Source organism: Trachypithecus francoisi, unplaced genomic scaffold (genome assembly GCF_009764315.1).
Source record: "Trachypithecus francoisi isolate TF-2019V2 unplaced genomic scaffold, Tfra_2.0 Lachesis_group4, whole genome shotgun sequence".
Classification (NCBI taxonomy): Eukaryota; Metazoa; Chordata; class Mammalia; order Primates; family Cercopithecidae; genus Trachypithecus; species Trachypithecus francoisi.
In genome coordinates this window covers 67,232,045-67,246,362 of record NW_022681469.1, presented here as the reverse complement: position 1 = coordinate 67,246,362, position 14,318 = coordinate 67,232,045, and the positions used below count along the sequence as shown (strand labels likewise).

Below are 14,318 nucleotides of genomic sequence, written 5' to 3'. Positions count from 1 at the left end.
TTGTTTAATGCCATGAACATTCATGTACAAGTTTTTATTGGACAGATATGTTCATTTCTCTTAGGTGGATCCTTTGGTAACTCTGCTTAACCTCTTCAGAAGCTAAAAAGCAGCTACCTTTCCAAAGCAGCTAAAGCTACCTTTCTAAAGCAGCTAAACCACTTAGCACTGGGACTCTGAAATTTTGTATCCCCAGTGGCTAGTACAGTGTTTACTGAATGAATGTTGTTAAATTGCTCATGATTAGTTTGTCCACAAACTTTCTCAAATAACCAATTTTTTTTGGTTATAAATTATAACTCAGTACAAGTCCACAGTATGTATATACTTATTAGCACTGTCATTTTCATATATATATAACATTTTGGTTTATATACCGATGAGAGAAAAGCTGCTTAAAATTAGAAAGTGGAAGTCCAATTTAGTCTACCATTCATTTGGCCTGACTTTTGTATTTCATTTGCTTATATGATTTATAAAAGTGATACCAATTGATCTTTCTCATGCATAAAAATGGCCAATATATATAAGTGTTACTCACTGGAAGAATCTCAAATGTCTGTAGTGTTCCACTGTTTAGTGTTATTGTTTCTGAGTCAACGGTAGCAGCAGGAGAGTCTGTTGAAGCTGTGGTAATAAGGACAACAATAAATGTTTTGTAAATTTAAGTTTCTCTAGTGTACTCAATTAGTCAATTTAATATTGAATAATTTGCCTGTAGACCTGAAGTCACTTACATTTCTTATGAGAGATAATGAATTCAATTTGTCTGGGATGGCATATAGTACAGGGGTGGGCTGACTATGGTCCACAAACAAATCCAGCTGATTGCCAGTTTTTGTAAATACAGTTTACTGGAACACAGCCACACCTATTGGTTTATATATTTTCTGTGGTTACTGTAGTACTACAACAGAGTTGAGTACCTGTGACAGACACCAGAAGGCCAATAAAGCCTAAAATATTTACTATATCTCTTCCTTTATAGAAAAGGTTTGCTAACCCTTGGTATACATGATTAAATGTTTCTAATGGTAGGAAGTAAGAGGAACACACTAAGACCAACCTGCAAAAAGACAGGAACTTGGTAAAAACTAATTTTCTTGTACATCTGGGTGAGCAGTATGGATGTCTGGACTGGTACTCCAAAAATACTAGGCTTTAATCACTTCCTAGCAATATAAACCTGAGTAAATAACTTACTTTATAAACTAATATTCAGATATTTTTTACCTGTCCTGCCTACCTCATATGGTTGTGAGGATCAAAAGTGCTTTTAAACACAAATAAATGTTAAGACAGCATTATTTCAGAAGACCACATTTGGGAGACTGAATAAAGATCAGACAGTATAATCTCTTTACATGTGTGTCAACTGAGGATCAGACTTGATCAACATCTGCTCAAGGTTAAATAGAACATACTAGCAATGTCATCTTTTTTGGTGCTTGCTGTCATACCTATAGGTAAATTATGTGAAATATGGCTTGGAATTGACTTTTAATGTGTAATGTTTATTAAATTCTGACTATAACACTTCTCAGCTATTTAAAAGGAATCTAATGCCCTTACCAACAGAAATGCAGTTGATTCATATTATTCATCTTACTATGTGATGGATCCTTGAGATCATAGCTATAATAATTTGAAGTGGTTCCAGATAAGCTAAATCAATGTTAGCAAACTACTATCAGGGACAAATGTAGCTTAAGGCCAATATGGTTTTTCCATTTTCAAAGGGTTGTTTAAAAGCAAAACAAAGACTATCCCTCAGAAACCTATGTGGCCTGCAAAGCCTAAAATATTTACTGTCTCTGGCTCATTACCTAAAGAAATTTGCTGATCCCTGTTCCCTAACCTAAAAAACAAAAACAAGATTTTAGTTAGAATGCTACAAGTAATAGGTGGATTGTAGAACACTTGAGAACAATTCTAAATACTATTTTAAAATGCTGCTATCAATATTAAGGTATCATTTATAAAATGTTTGTCTTCCCAATGGGTACTGTCAACTCAATAGCCAAGAAAAACTAACACGCCCAATCAATTTATAACCAACAGCAACTCTCGTATTTACTTGGACTAGTAATTTCAGTTGCTTTGCAATCCTCAGACTGAAACATAAACAAAAAGAAATCCTTCATTCTTGATGACACTGATAGATAACCAAATTCAGATTAGGACTTTAAGGTATGATTAGTTTAAATGTCTCTAAGGTAACTTTGACAGTCAATGCACATAGATACATGGTGTTAAACACCAATATGTGGTTCTGCGATTCTCAACCAGGGAATCACAATGGTCTATTTAGAAATATGCAGGGTATTTGTTTCTCATGATGACTGGCATATACTACTAACATTCTGTGGGCAAGATCAAAGGACACTGAAGATCCTGCAATGTGAAGGAGTCTGCAAAAACCTGTCGCTCAAAATGCCAATAAATCACCTGGTTGAGAATAACATAATGATTGGAATACTCTTGGGTATCTTTTCAAATGCAGATAGCATCATGTAGACCAAAAACAAAAAAGACGAGTGAAGAATATGGTTCTGAGAATTTCCTCCTCATTCCTTTTTTTTTGTCACTATAATTCGAGACTGACGGGAAGATCAATTTGACTTAGATCTAAAGAAAAAAAAAGTTCTCACTCTAACAACGGCTAGGTTCCCATAATCTCATGAAGCACAAAACTGTCAAAAAACAGTTGCCCATAGGAAACTGGCCCTTTACTCCCTGAAGAAAATCATTCTCAACCTTGCCAAAACTCACTTCTTTACCAAACGACCTCAAATCAATCCCCAATTGATGTCTTCTGGCGAAATTACTACACATGACACACCAGTTGGTAAATTCTATTTCTTTGCCCGACTGACTGCTTTTTAGGTATTTTCTATCATTCATTCTAATTTCTATTTTTAATAATTTCTATTAAGTCATTAATTACAAAATCTAGAAATTAAGATGGTTTCAAATGGTTTATAATGGTTGGGTAACTGCTTATACATCCTTGTCACACATTCAGTGTGCAAATATTAACTGAACTAAACAAAACATTTTGGATGTCCTTCAGTTCACCTACTTGGGTAAATTTCTATTAACATTCTAGAAGACCAAAAGACATCAGAGCCATTAACCAAATCATATAGATCAAATAGCGGGAATCTTGAAGATCAAACACTTACAAACATGGGTGATCTGGACTGGAATCTGCAATGCTGCCATGGGGCTAGAAGAGATGGCTGTATTATCTTCCAAGCGGGCAACTCTTATCTGAACATGCTGTACACTGGAATTGGTATTACTGTTTGGAACTCCAGATCCTGATTTATTCTCCAAAAGCGTTGGGTTGTTTTTTTGGTTCTCATGTAACTGTTTAAGACCTTTTATTAAGACTGAAGGGAGATGGGTAGACAAAAAGAACATTGATTCTCCGACAGACCACCATCTAAGCAGCAAGGGAGGTGGGGGGAGGTAAGGAGGGAAAGTATTTGGAATAAATAATTGCACACTGGATGTGAGAGCTTATAAAAATAAGACATTTTAAAAAACAACATATCCTGAGATTTTTATAAACATCCATCGTAACAAATTTTAATTCTTAATATTGTTATTCTTGCCATCTAAGATGTATAATGTTAAAAAAAGGTAGACATTACAAAGAACATGGAAACAGGACCATTTTCTATTCCTAGGGTGTCTTGATAGAATTATTATTTAGGAAGAATACTGGCAATGCTAAAAAGCTTATTTTCATTTTTTAAACGAATAGTGTATATTCTCCCCCCCAGGGCTGAAGGGTCCTTGATTGTTGGTCTAGAGGTAGCAACTGATCTTTTCCAAACAGTAATATGGTATTCTTGCACAGGGAAGCCAATTCTAGACTTTGTTTTGCTCTATTCATAAAATACGCTTATTCTCTGTAACTGGATTTTTTTGTTTTTTTAAGACAAGGTCTTGCTCTGTTGCTCAGGCTGGAGTGGCATGATCATAGCTCATTACAGCCTCGAACCCCTGGGCTCAAGCCATCCTCCTGCCTCAGGCTCTTGCTCCCCAATAGCTGGACTACAAGCACATGCCCACCATGCCTGGCTAATTGGTTTTTATTTTTCTTTAGTAATGGGGTCTTGCTATGTTGCCCAGGCTGGTCTCAAACTCCTAGCCTCAAGTGATCCTCCAGCCTCAGCCTCCCACAGTACTGGGATTATAGGCATGACCCACCATACGTGACCTATACCTGGGTATTTAATTTTAAAAAAACACATTTTCATCAAGCCAAAGTTCCTCAGCATTAAATTTTCCTTTGGAACAATGGAAGTTAAGAATGTTATAATAAGGGGAATAAATTTAATAACCTAAATTAAACAGACCGCACAACTCAATTTAGTACCTAAATGCAAAACAGGCAATGAAAAGTATGCTATGCTTCACTTTAAGCAAACCCAATTTAAGATACCTAGATTTATATAATAAAGAAAATTAGAAAATTACAGAGCCTTTGTTCTACAAAATTATTAACAGAATTTCTCTAACACGCCTAGTTAAGATATTCGAAATTATACAACTCACAAAAGTTGACTTAAAAACTTAGGTTTTCAGAAGTACATCTTTGTATAAAATAAAAATACAGTCATCAATCACTTAAGGATGGGGATATGTTCTGAGAAATGAGCCATTAAGTGATTCTGTCATGGAATCATCACAGTGTACTTACACAAACCTAGATGGTACAGCCTACTACACACCTAGGCTAGAGGACCTATATAGTCTATTGCTCCTAGGCTACAAACCCTTACAGCATGTTACTGTACCAAATACTGTAGGTAATTGTAACACAATAGTAAATCTTTGTGTATCTAAACATAGAAAAAAAGTACAAATACAGTATTTTAATATTGTGAGACCAATACTATGTATGACATCTGTTGTTGACTGAAAGGTTATGAGTGGCCAGCTATGCTGGCTCATGCAGGTAATCCCAGCACACTGGGAAGCCAAGCTGGGAAGATCACTTGAGCCCAGGAGTTGGGAGACCAACCTGGGTAACATGGGAAGACCGCATCTCTACAAAAAAAAAAAATTAGCTGGGCATGGTGGCATGTGCCTATAATCATAGCTATTCAGGAGGCTGAGGTGGGAGGATCACTTGAGTCCACAGGTTTGAGGTTACAGTGAGCTATGATCACACCACTGCACGTCAGCCTGGACAAGAGCTAGACCCTGTCTCTAAAAACATAAAAATTAAATCGTTATGTGGCATGACTATATATGCAGATTTTATTTCCTCCTGATAGTTTACACAGAAGAACAAGAACGAGTATAAGTGTGTACATTTTCATTTTAGGGGTTTTAGGAATTACAAACAGTATTAACTCTTCTCTGGGAAAGAAAACAATTATTGAGAGAAACAGGGCAGAAGTGTAAGTAGAAATCTGCTATGATCTCTCTTTAGCTGGGGCAGAGAACTTCTAACCTCTCACTCCTAAGGAGTAAATATGGTAAGAAAAGGGGAGGAGCTTAAAAAGCAAGTAATACATTACCGGGGAACGAAACATCCTTATGGTTTGCAATTTGCCTTTTGATGGTCCACCATTTACTTCGTAGCCATTGTGGTGAACGGACACTACTCCATCCCTCAGCTAACAGATCCCAGTTAATGTCATTTTCATCAGCTACATCAAGTTCTGCTATCCTACAGTTACAAAATAAGCATCTGTTAGACATTACATTAATTTCTCCGTAAGAACCCCTCCTCTGACTACAGGTGATTGCGCTGGCAAATTAAAGGGAATGGCAGGTTATGCCAATGAGATACTATTGTTAAATTGCACGGGAAAGGATTCCAGGAGTGCAGATCTGCTTTCAGAGCTAATAGCTAAGAAATACCAACAGCAATAGCCTTTAAAGGTACAACCAATGAGCTAAACCATAAATGGTTAGAACCAGATGAGGCACTGTGAAGGAAAAGGAGTATGGTAAAGGTTAGAATAAGAACAGATTTAGTTGTATAGTGTTCTGCAATGTTTCATAGTGTGGCATTTACTAAGTCATTTATTTCCTGGATCTGAGTGTTTCCACTGTTAAGCAAAAATATTTAGAAATGAGCTATTTATAAAGATGACTAGTTGAAAAAAAAAAAAAATCCAGTCTAAAAAATAAAAAAAACCAAAAACCCCCACAAAATCCAAAACAAAATAACACAAAAACAGTAGCTGCAATAAAAAACCAACACACTAGTACAACAAAATTTGAGGTTTAAAAAAAATCTGTTCGTTTTCTAGCTTTGTTATGATGATTTGATTTTCAGTAGGGAGTAGCCATGGTGACAGTCTCTATTACTTCAGGGTCTTAAACAATTTCTTGCTATTTCTTGCTAGTATTTTTGCCCATTTTATTTTAGTTAATGAGTCTTAATGGTTCAACCAACTACTTTTTAAAAAAAGCTGGGATTATGATATCTTAAAGCTTTTTTGAATTTGTATGAAACGGATGTGTTTGATTTGGTCTACTTTGAAGGCGTGGAGGTAACTACAGACTGGGCCCCCTTCTTGGAAATCTTAGCACAGTAGCCAAGGATTGAAGGGCATGGAGACTGAACAGCCATCTTATCCTAAACGTGTTCCCCTTATAGGACTGAGGCACATTGGTGGGACAGTGGAAAAGCTGCACTGCCGCTGCCTGTGCCATACCTGTTCTGTGGATATAGAGAGGACTTCAGTCTCCACGCCTTCAATCTGGTATTTTGCACGAGCACTAAATCCACTAAAAGAAAAGGAACACAAAACAAAACAAAAAAAGAGCTCAATATGGAATCCGTAAGATGTTAAACAGTAGTGCTCTATGGAAAGGATACTTTTCAGACACTAGGCATCTAGGGAAACCAAAAGAGGAAAGTCTATCAAGACATCCACAGCAATTAAGTGGTTTTTGTCATTACAACATTCAGGACACAAACCTGAGGATGAGATTGATTTCATCTTCCTTGGTCCATTCAGTACCTCCACTCTGTTTCCAATTCAGGTAGTTGAGCCATTTAGAACGACATTGCTTTTCTGAGCGGGTACCCACTCGTTCAGCCACAGCTGCCCAAGATACACCCTGTGTGACTATGTCACCTGGCTCAGTGCTTGTCAACTCATGAACCACTTCTGCGAGTCTCTTTTCTTCTTCTTCTGTCCACTTTCCTGAAAGAAGGAAATCATCCAGACTACCACTGCTAACTTTGTTTACAAATCTGATTCAGCCCTGTATTTACAAGGACCGATGGGAAGTACGCAGTAGTACTAAGAGTTTGTTTCTGAATCACCCTCTGGTGGAAAACCATATATACCCACTAAGATAGTTTCATTTTACTAGCCCAGAGAGGGTCTCAGTAGAAAAGAAACTGAAGAATCCTATGGAAAGCACTCACCAATTATGAAAAGAAAAACCACCCAAAACATAACTACAAAGAAGAACGTATTCTCAAGTTACACTAAGTCCTTTATAAACAGTGAAGTGGGAAGACCTTCATCAATGGCTGACAGACAAGAAATGGCATGCTTTTTTTCTTACTCTCACCTAAGATTCCCTGCTCTGCAAAAGTAGAGTAAGTTCAAGAGGCCATTACTTATAGGAATGAATGATGAGAGACTAGGGAAATAACACCAATGGGCTCAACCTATTTTAGTAAAAACTAGGTTTCTACCATCTTGTTTCCCCACTATCCCAACTCCAAGCTACTGTGATGAAATATTAGTAAAGTATGATACAAGTATTTATATTTATTTTTATTCCTATGTTTTCTCAACCCATAGACCCACTAATAGATAATCCCAAATGTTCCTCTCGGTCTTTTTCTTATGGAGCTAGAGCAGAAACACAGGGAACAAAGAGAACCATTTTTTTTCATCTTCTTTACCTGTTTCTGTTATTACTAGCTAAAAACCTCTAGAAAATTTCAAAAAGATGGTGCTTGCTTCGGGATTCCATCCATCTAGCAAATGTTTACTGAATTTTTATTATATGCTAAGCACAGTTATGAATACTCTGGATGGATTCAAGACAAAGTCCTACTCTTCTATTCTAGCATGGTGTTAAAGGATGGGACTACTTTGAGACTGTGCCGTTCCATGGCGTGGCCTCAACAGCAGCTGTATGTCACAACATGAGAAGGAAGCAGGCAGATCTATCAATCCCTCAGGCTGGCAATCAGGAAATGCCACTGTGTCCTTCCAAATTATGTTACCAAAAGTGGTTCTGTACTCACAGCATCTTACATGAACCTCTGAGATCCTATCCTAAATCTAAAGCTTACAGCCCTGCTTCTTTCATTAAGCTAGCCATGTCACAGAATGACAAAGCTGGTAGGACTTATGTTCTCACTGCTCTGCAGGTAACAGTGATAGTGCAGTAGTTAAGCAGGAAACAGTTCTGATTTCATTTTAGTAGAGCAAGGGGTTAAGGACAAAATGTATATGCCCTAGAAGCTAAAGCTAAACTTTAGAACTTTTTTTTTTTTAATTGAAACAGTGGGCATGGATTATGGGTGCTTCAGAGAACTTTATGGCTAAAAGGGCACTATGAGACCATCTACTCTAATCTCTTTATTTTACAGAGGGAAGTAGGGCTCAGAAAGGTTAAATGACAGTTAATGGCGGAGCCTAAATACATTGTTGGTCGCAAAGATTAGGTTTAACAATATGACTAGGACATTTGTATGCATTAAGAGGCATTTGTGGTCTTGCCAGGGGACTGAAACACCAATCATACATTTTTTCTATGGAAAAATATAGTTTGAGTTTAAAATAAGCAAAATATGTACAAATCTTTGGAACACAGCTTCTAATTTGGGACTTACCTGTGACTAAAGGTTTTCATAAACACTCACTGATTAGCTGTTGCTAATGTAAATTCAACACTTAGATGGGCCTAAATTAAAATTACTTGCTGCATATATGTCTTCAAAATACTTTCTCAACTGGGGAAGTATTGAAATTGCTACAAAACTGACACATGTCAGATACGAATCATCTTGACACTAAGGTGATGCTGTGTCCCTGAAGACAAATGTTACCTTTTACAAAAACAAAGTAAAAGATTAGTTTGATGTATCTAATAAGCTCAAGTAAAAGGAAGACTTTCTAGAAAATAAAGTCTGAACTAAGGTGAATGATCTAAATCGCTCCCCCAGAACAAAGAAAAGGCAGTATCCTAAGGGGCAGGAGGCTTAAGTGGTGATAAGAAAACGCTACCAGGAGCAGTCACAGTACCTGTGTTGCAAGTATCCTTCATCAGTCGGCACCGATCTTTGACAGAAGATGCACTTCTTCCTAGCGCCGCCCCTATTGTTGCCCAGTCATTGCCATGCTTTATCCGGAGCCTAAAACAAGAGTCTGCCAATCAGCATTTGGTTCAATTGTTTTCTCCCTTTTAATTTCATCATTTATTCTTCATTCTTCTTCTTCCCATTTGACTGGTTTGGAAGTTGTGGGCAGCAATACTTTGAGAGCCAAAGTTTGAAAGTGTGGCCTTTTTTTGGGGTCCACAGTTGTCTGTGGGTGAAAAAAAAACAGGCAGCAATTGCCTTTTTCCTGGGTCAGAGAAGAAATAAGTAACTTGGATATGTGTTCAAAAAAGACCAATTTCCCCTCAGGTTACTGACACTATCTCCCAGGCAAGCCCCAGACTTTCCCTTTTGAGCATATACCCAACAAACTCTTCTTTAGACATCTAAAAAAGTTTCACAGGCTTTTAACAGATTATAAACAGAATCTACCTTCAAATTTTTTCATGATCCATACAATTCATTAAACCATACGTTAAGGCCTAACTCAATAAAGCAAAATTCTATTTCCTGAGACTCAATAGTCTTTGCAAGGTTGAGTCAGCCCAGATATTCACTGAAACATTTGCCAAGTCACCAATCTAAACTGAGCCATGTAGCACTACCCTGGTTTTGATCCTGGTATATAAATTCCCCAAATTTAGTCTTCAGGCCACCAAAAATGGCCCCTTAATCTTTTCTGGAACCCCTATTAGTGGTCTGAGGAAGCATCTGGTTAATGGCAACAGAAGACCAGATTTATACATTATGAGAATGGTTATTTTGTGCAAGTATGGATCTGATATGATCTTTTTAAGGCCAATCATGCTTAACAGGAGAATTCAATTATATCAGTCTGCCAAAAACCTCTTGAAATTTTCAAAGTAAAACTTTTAAGGACGTAAGACATTTAAAAAAAAAATAGAATGAAAAAACTTTAGAACTTACTCCTTGAGCTTCTCAATTTCTTCAGGTGTATATCTAGAAATTCAGAGAAATTTTTAAAAAATCAATTAAAATAATGAATGCTAAAAACCTTAATAAAAATCAGAATTTCATTTAGGGAGCTGAATGTTAAGTCACTTAGCATATGATAATACTTTCAAAGTAACCCATTTTAAAGTGGATTAATAAAAGTTGACAATAGGCAGGGTGTGGTGGCTCAGGCCTATAATCCCATCACTTTGGGAGGCCAAGGCAGGCGGATCACCTGAGGCAAGGAGTTCGGGACCAGCCTGGCCAACATGGCAAAACCCCATCTCTACCAAAAATAGAAAAGTTAGCCAGGCATGGTGGCGGACGCCCTGTAATCCCAGCTACTAGGGTGGCTGAGACAGGAGAATAGCTTGAACTCACGAGGCAGATGTTGCAGTGAGCCAAGATCATGCCACTGTACTCCAGCCTGGGTGAGAGACTGTCTCAAAAAAAAAAAAAAAAGTTGAAAATACAGGCTTCTATTTTTATTTTTTTAAACAGTAAATATTTTTAGTTATAATAAAGGTAAGGATTGTATAATTTTCTCCAGAAAAAAAATCAACATTTAAAACATACATTCGCTCCTATGCTAACACTTCCTTTATTTCAAACTTAGATTTTGGCACTCTCAAATCATAACTATTCCAAAAAAACTTATGGGTGACATTGTAAACTAGAGCTAAAAAGAAAATCTAAAAACAAAAAAAGTCTACAGAAAATTCCCTCAAAGCACTGAAAAAATTAAAATTATCTTTATTTCCTTTACCCAGGTATGGACATCTGACATACTCTTGCTCTTTATTTCAGTAGGCAAGTACTCAATACAGCCAATGTAATGTTCTTCTTAAAAATGTCCATTTAATAATTATGAAAATCTGCTCACTTTGTAACCATTTGTAATGCATGGAAAGTTTATAAATAGTTAACAAGTCATTTATGCTTCATTTACAATTTTTTCTCTTTTTCCACTGTCACAAAAACAAAATTTAATCCTCTTCAGCTTTCAAATGTATTTTCATTAGCAGGCTGCTGAAGAGCTAGAGAAAGAGCTCCACCATTAGCTCAGCAGTACCTAATAAGCCATACTACTGCCACCTAAAATTTCCAAAGAGAAATTAAAAATGTCAGTAACAATATACAATCACTGCATTTGAAGAATCTTAATGATGCCTTCCCATAAATGCTACCTAAAACAGAAATCCATGCATTGTTTCCAGAAATGTAGTTTTCCATTCTGCATTAAAAAAAAAAAAAAAAAGGGCCACTGACCTAGGAATGCTATATTCTAAAAACAAATAGGAAAAATGTTACCAATAAATTTCAAGTTATTTTCACACTTCTTAAATCTTTAATCAGTACTGTACTTCTTATGTTACTTTACTACAAAGCAGACTTTGACATATTAAGTAAGCCAAGTCTTAAATCTAACCTATATAAAGTGAATTAGATCCTAATTTCTAAAAGAGGCTTTAATAATAAGGTTTCACCATATTCACAACATGGACCTGGAAGATAAAAATATTAACAATAATTCATAGCTGTCTTCAATTAATAGCTTGACCATAATTCTATTTTTTAAAAAAATGAACAGTTCCTCAAATATTACCCCTAATTACATGAAAACATGCAGCATTACAAGTTTTCATACTTTCCCACATGGTTTCTGTCATCATACATGCGAAGCACTCTTCTATAAACTGCAAACAAAGGCCGGTTCAGACCCCATGCTATAGTCCTGTAGAAATCTTTTCTTTCGTCTTTTGACATCTCAAAGATGATTTCTGTAGCATCTTTTATTCCGCGTGCCTAAATGGGTTACATTTCTTTGATTTAGGGATTTCTGATAAAATGCATATGGATATACTATGCTTTTAAAATATCACTAATTCATTAATAAATCAAATATAAACTTTTAAGGTGTTGCAAGAGATAAAAAAGTGACACTTAAATGTTCCAAGAATAAACTATCAAATTCAATAAATTTAATTTCCGTCAACTCTTTTACAATTGCAAAAAGTTAAAAATAGATTTAAAGAAAGTAGAAGGAAGCAAATCACAAGAGAAAAATCAATGGAATCCAGAATCAAAAGGATAAACTAATCTAGAAACTGGTTCTTTGAAAACATCAAGATTAATAAAATTTGAAATGATTAAAGTTCTGCCAAAAAAAAAAAAAGACACAAACAATATTAGCAATGGGAAAATGGGGCCTAAGTAGAGATGCTGCAGAGATTAGACCATTAACAAAGTAACATTATGAACAATTTTATGGTCATAAATTTAAATTTTGGTAAAATGAACAAATTCCTAGAAGACATCAAACACCAACTTACCAAAACTGACTCTGGAAGAGACAGAAAATCAAATAGGCACAGACCATCAAGAAAATCTAATCGGTTATTAAATAATCTTCCCACAATAAAAACAGTAGGCCCACATGACATAGATGACATTATAGGTAAATCCTACCAAATAGACACATAATCCTGTCCTTAAACTATTCAAAAGTTTAAAAAAAAAACAAGTGGGTACATTTCTTTGCTTATTTTATCAGGCTAGCATAACCTTAATAGTGAAACCAGAGGAGGACAGTTTCAGAAAAGAATTTTCAGGTCAAACTCATTCACTAACATAGATCTCCTAATAATATTTTAGCACACTGAACCCAGCAATGTATAAAAACATTAGTATGTCCAGGTTAAAACGTGAATTTATCCCAGGAATACAAGTTTGTGTTAATTTCAGGAAAATTATTAATGTAATTAGATCACATCAGCAGATTTATGGAAAAAATGTAAAATCTCAACTGATGTGGGAAAAGCATTCATAAAATTCAGTATTCATATATGTACGTCTTACCAAATTAGGATTCACTGATAATCAGATTTTTTAAAAAACCAAAATTATAAAGATTAGAAAAGATGAATCACTTTTAGCAAGGTTGCTAGATACAAAATCAAAATGCAGTTATTTGCATTTCTACGCAAAGTTTACATAATATTTTTAAAAGTTCCCACACAGCATCAAAATTAAGAGTATCAGAACTTAGGCAAGTTATCAATGTCCTTTATGGAGGAAAATATGAAACCTGACATTGAGGAGGAACTAAGAGTTATACCATGTTCTTCAACAGGAAGATGACATACCGTGAAGATATTACTTTCCCCCAAATCAAAGTACAAATTCAATGCCATCCAATAAAAACTCCATTTGAATGTTTCACTCTCTGTAAGGTGATTTTAAATTTATAACAAAAGAGCAAAGGGCCAAGAATAGCTAAGACATTTATGAAGAGACTTGCCCCATCGGATACTGGGACTTCTGAAGACGGTACTCTACTGGTGCAGGTATCAACAAACAGAACCTGAAAACAAATTAGAAAACCTAGAAACAAATTTGTAGCAGCTTGATTTAGAACAGAATGGACACTGTAAGTTAGGAATTAGACATCTATACAGAAAGAGATACAACTGAAATTATATCTCACACCTACAGCCATGAAATGCTGAATTATAAAACTTTTACAAGATAATGTGAGAATGTCTTCATGCCCTTGAGGCAGGGAAGGATTTCTTAAGCAAGCATGCATGCAAAACAAACAAAAAAGATGATACACTTGATACTGCAGTTAAAAATTTTTTATCAAATGATACCTAAAGAGAAGGAAAAGACAGGCCACTAAATTGGGACAATTTTGTATCTGTAATACAAATGACCAATAAACCATTAGTACCCAGCATACATTAAGAAAGTCTAAGTTAAACAAAACAGTTAACGCCACAGAAAAACTGGTGAAAGACAAACAGGAATTTCAAAGAAGAAACACAAATAGCCAATAAGCATATCAAAATGTTATCAGAGAAACAAATTAAAACCATAATTAACACCCACTAGATTTGTACAAATGAATAGCAAAAAACTAAAAGAACCCAAATGACCATTAACTGTGAAATGGGTAACTTGCACATTTGCACAATGAAATACACCTAAATGAAAGGGCAAGGATATTAAAATAATAATATTGAGTTACAGAATATCC

General features: G+C 35.6%; 1 protein-coding gene across 4 annotated transcripts in view; it reads right to left on the bottom strand.

The window, feature by feature from the left end:
• Positions 1–14,318, bottom strand: part of DMTF1 (cyclin D binding myb like transcription factor 1) — a 43,697-nt gene that overhangs the window by 4,464 nt on the left and 24,915 nt on the right. For all 4 annotated transcript variants that reach the window (XM_033193810.1, XM_033193813.1, XM_033193811.1 and 1 more), the window contains 7 exons: positions 11,928–12,085; positions 10,253–10,285; positions 9,252–9,361; positions 6,956–7,184; positions 5,541–5,692; positions 3,186–3,395; positions 542–627 (listed from right to left, as the gene is read on the bottom strand). In XM_033193810.1, the coding sequence (XP_033049701.1) occupies positions 542–627; positions 3,186–3,395; positions 5,541–5,692; positions 6,956–7,184; positions 9,252–9,361; positions 10,253–10,285; positions 11,928–12,085 (978 nt within the window). The remainder of the gene's footprint in view (positions 1–541; positions 628–3,185; positions 3,396–5,540; positions 5,693–6,955; positions 7,185–9,251; positions 9,362–10,252; positions 10,286–11,927; positions 12,086–14,318) is intronic.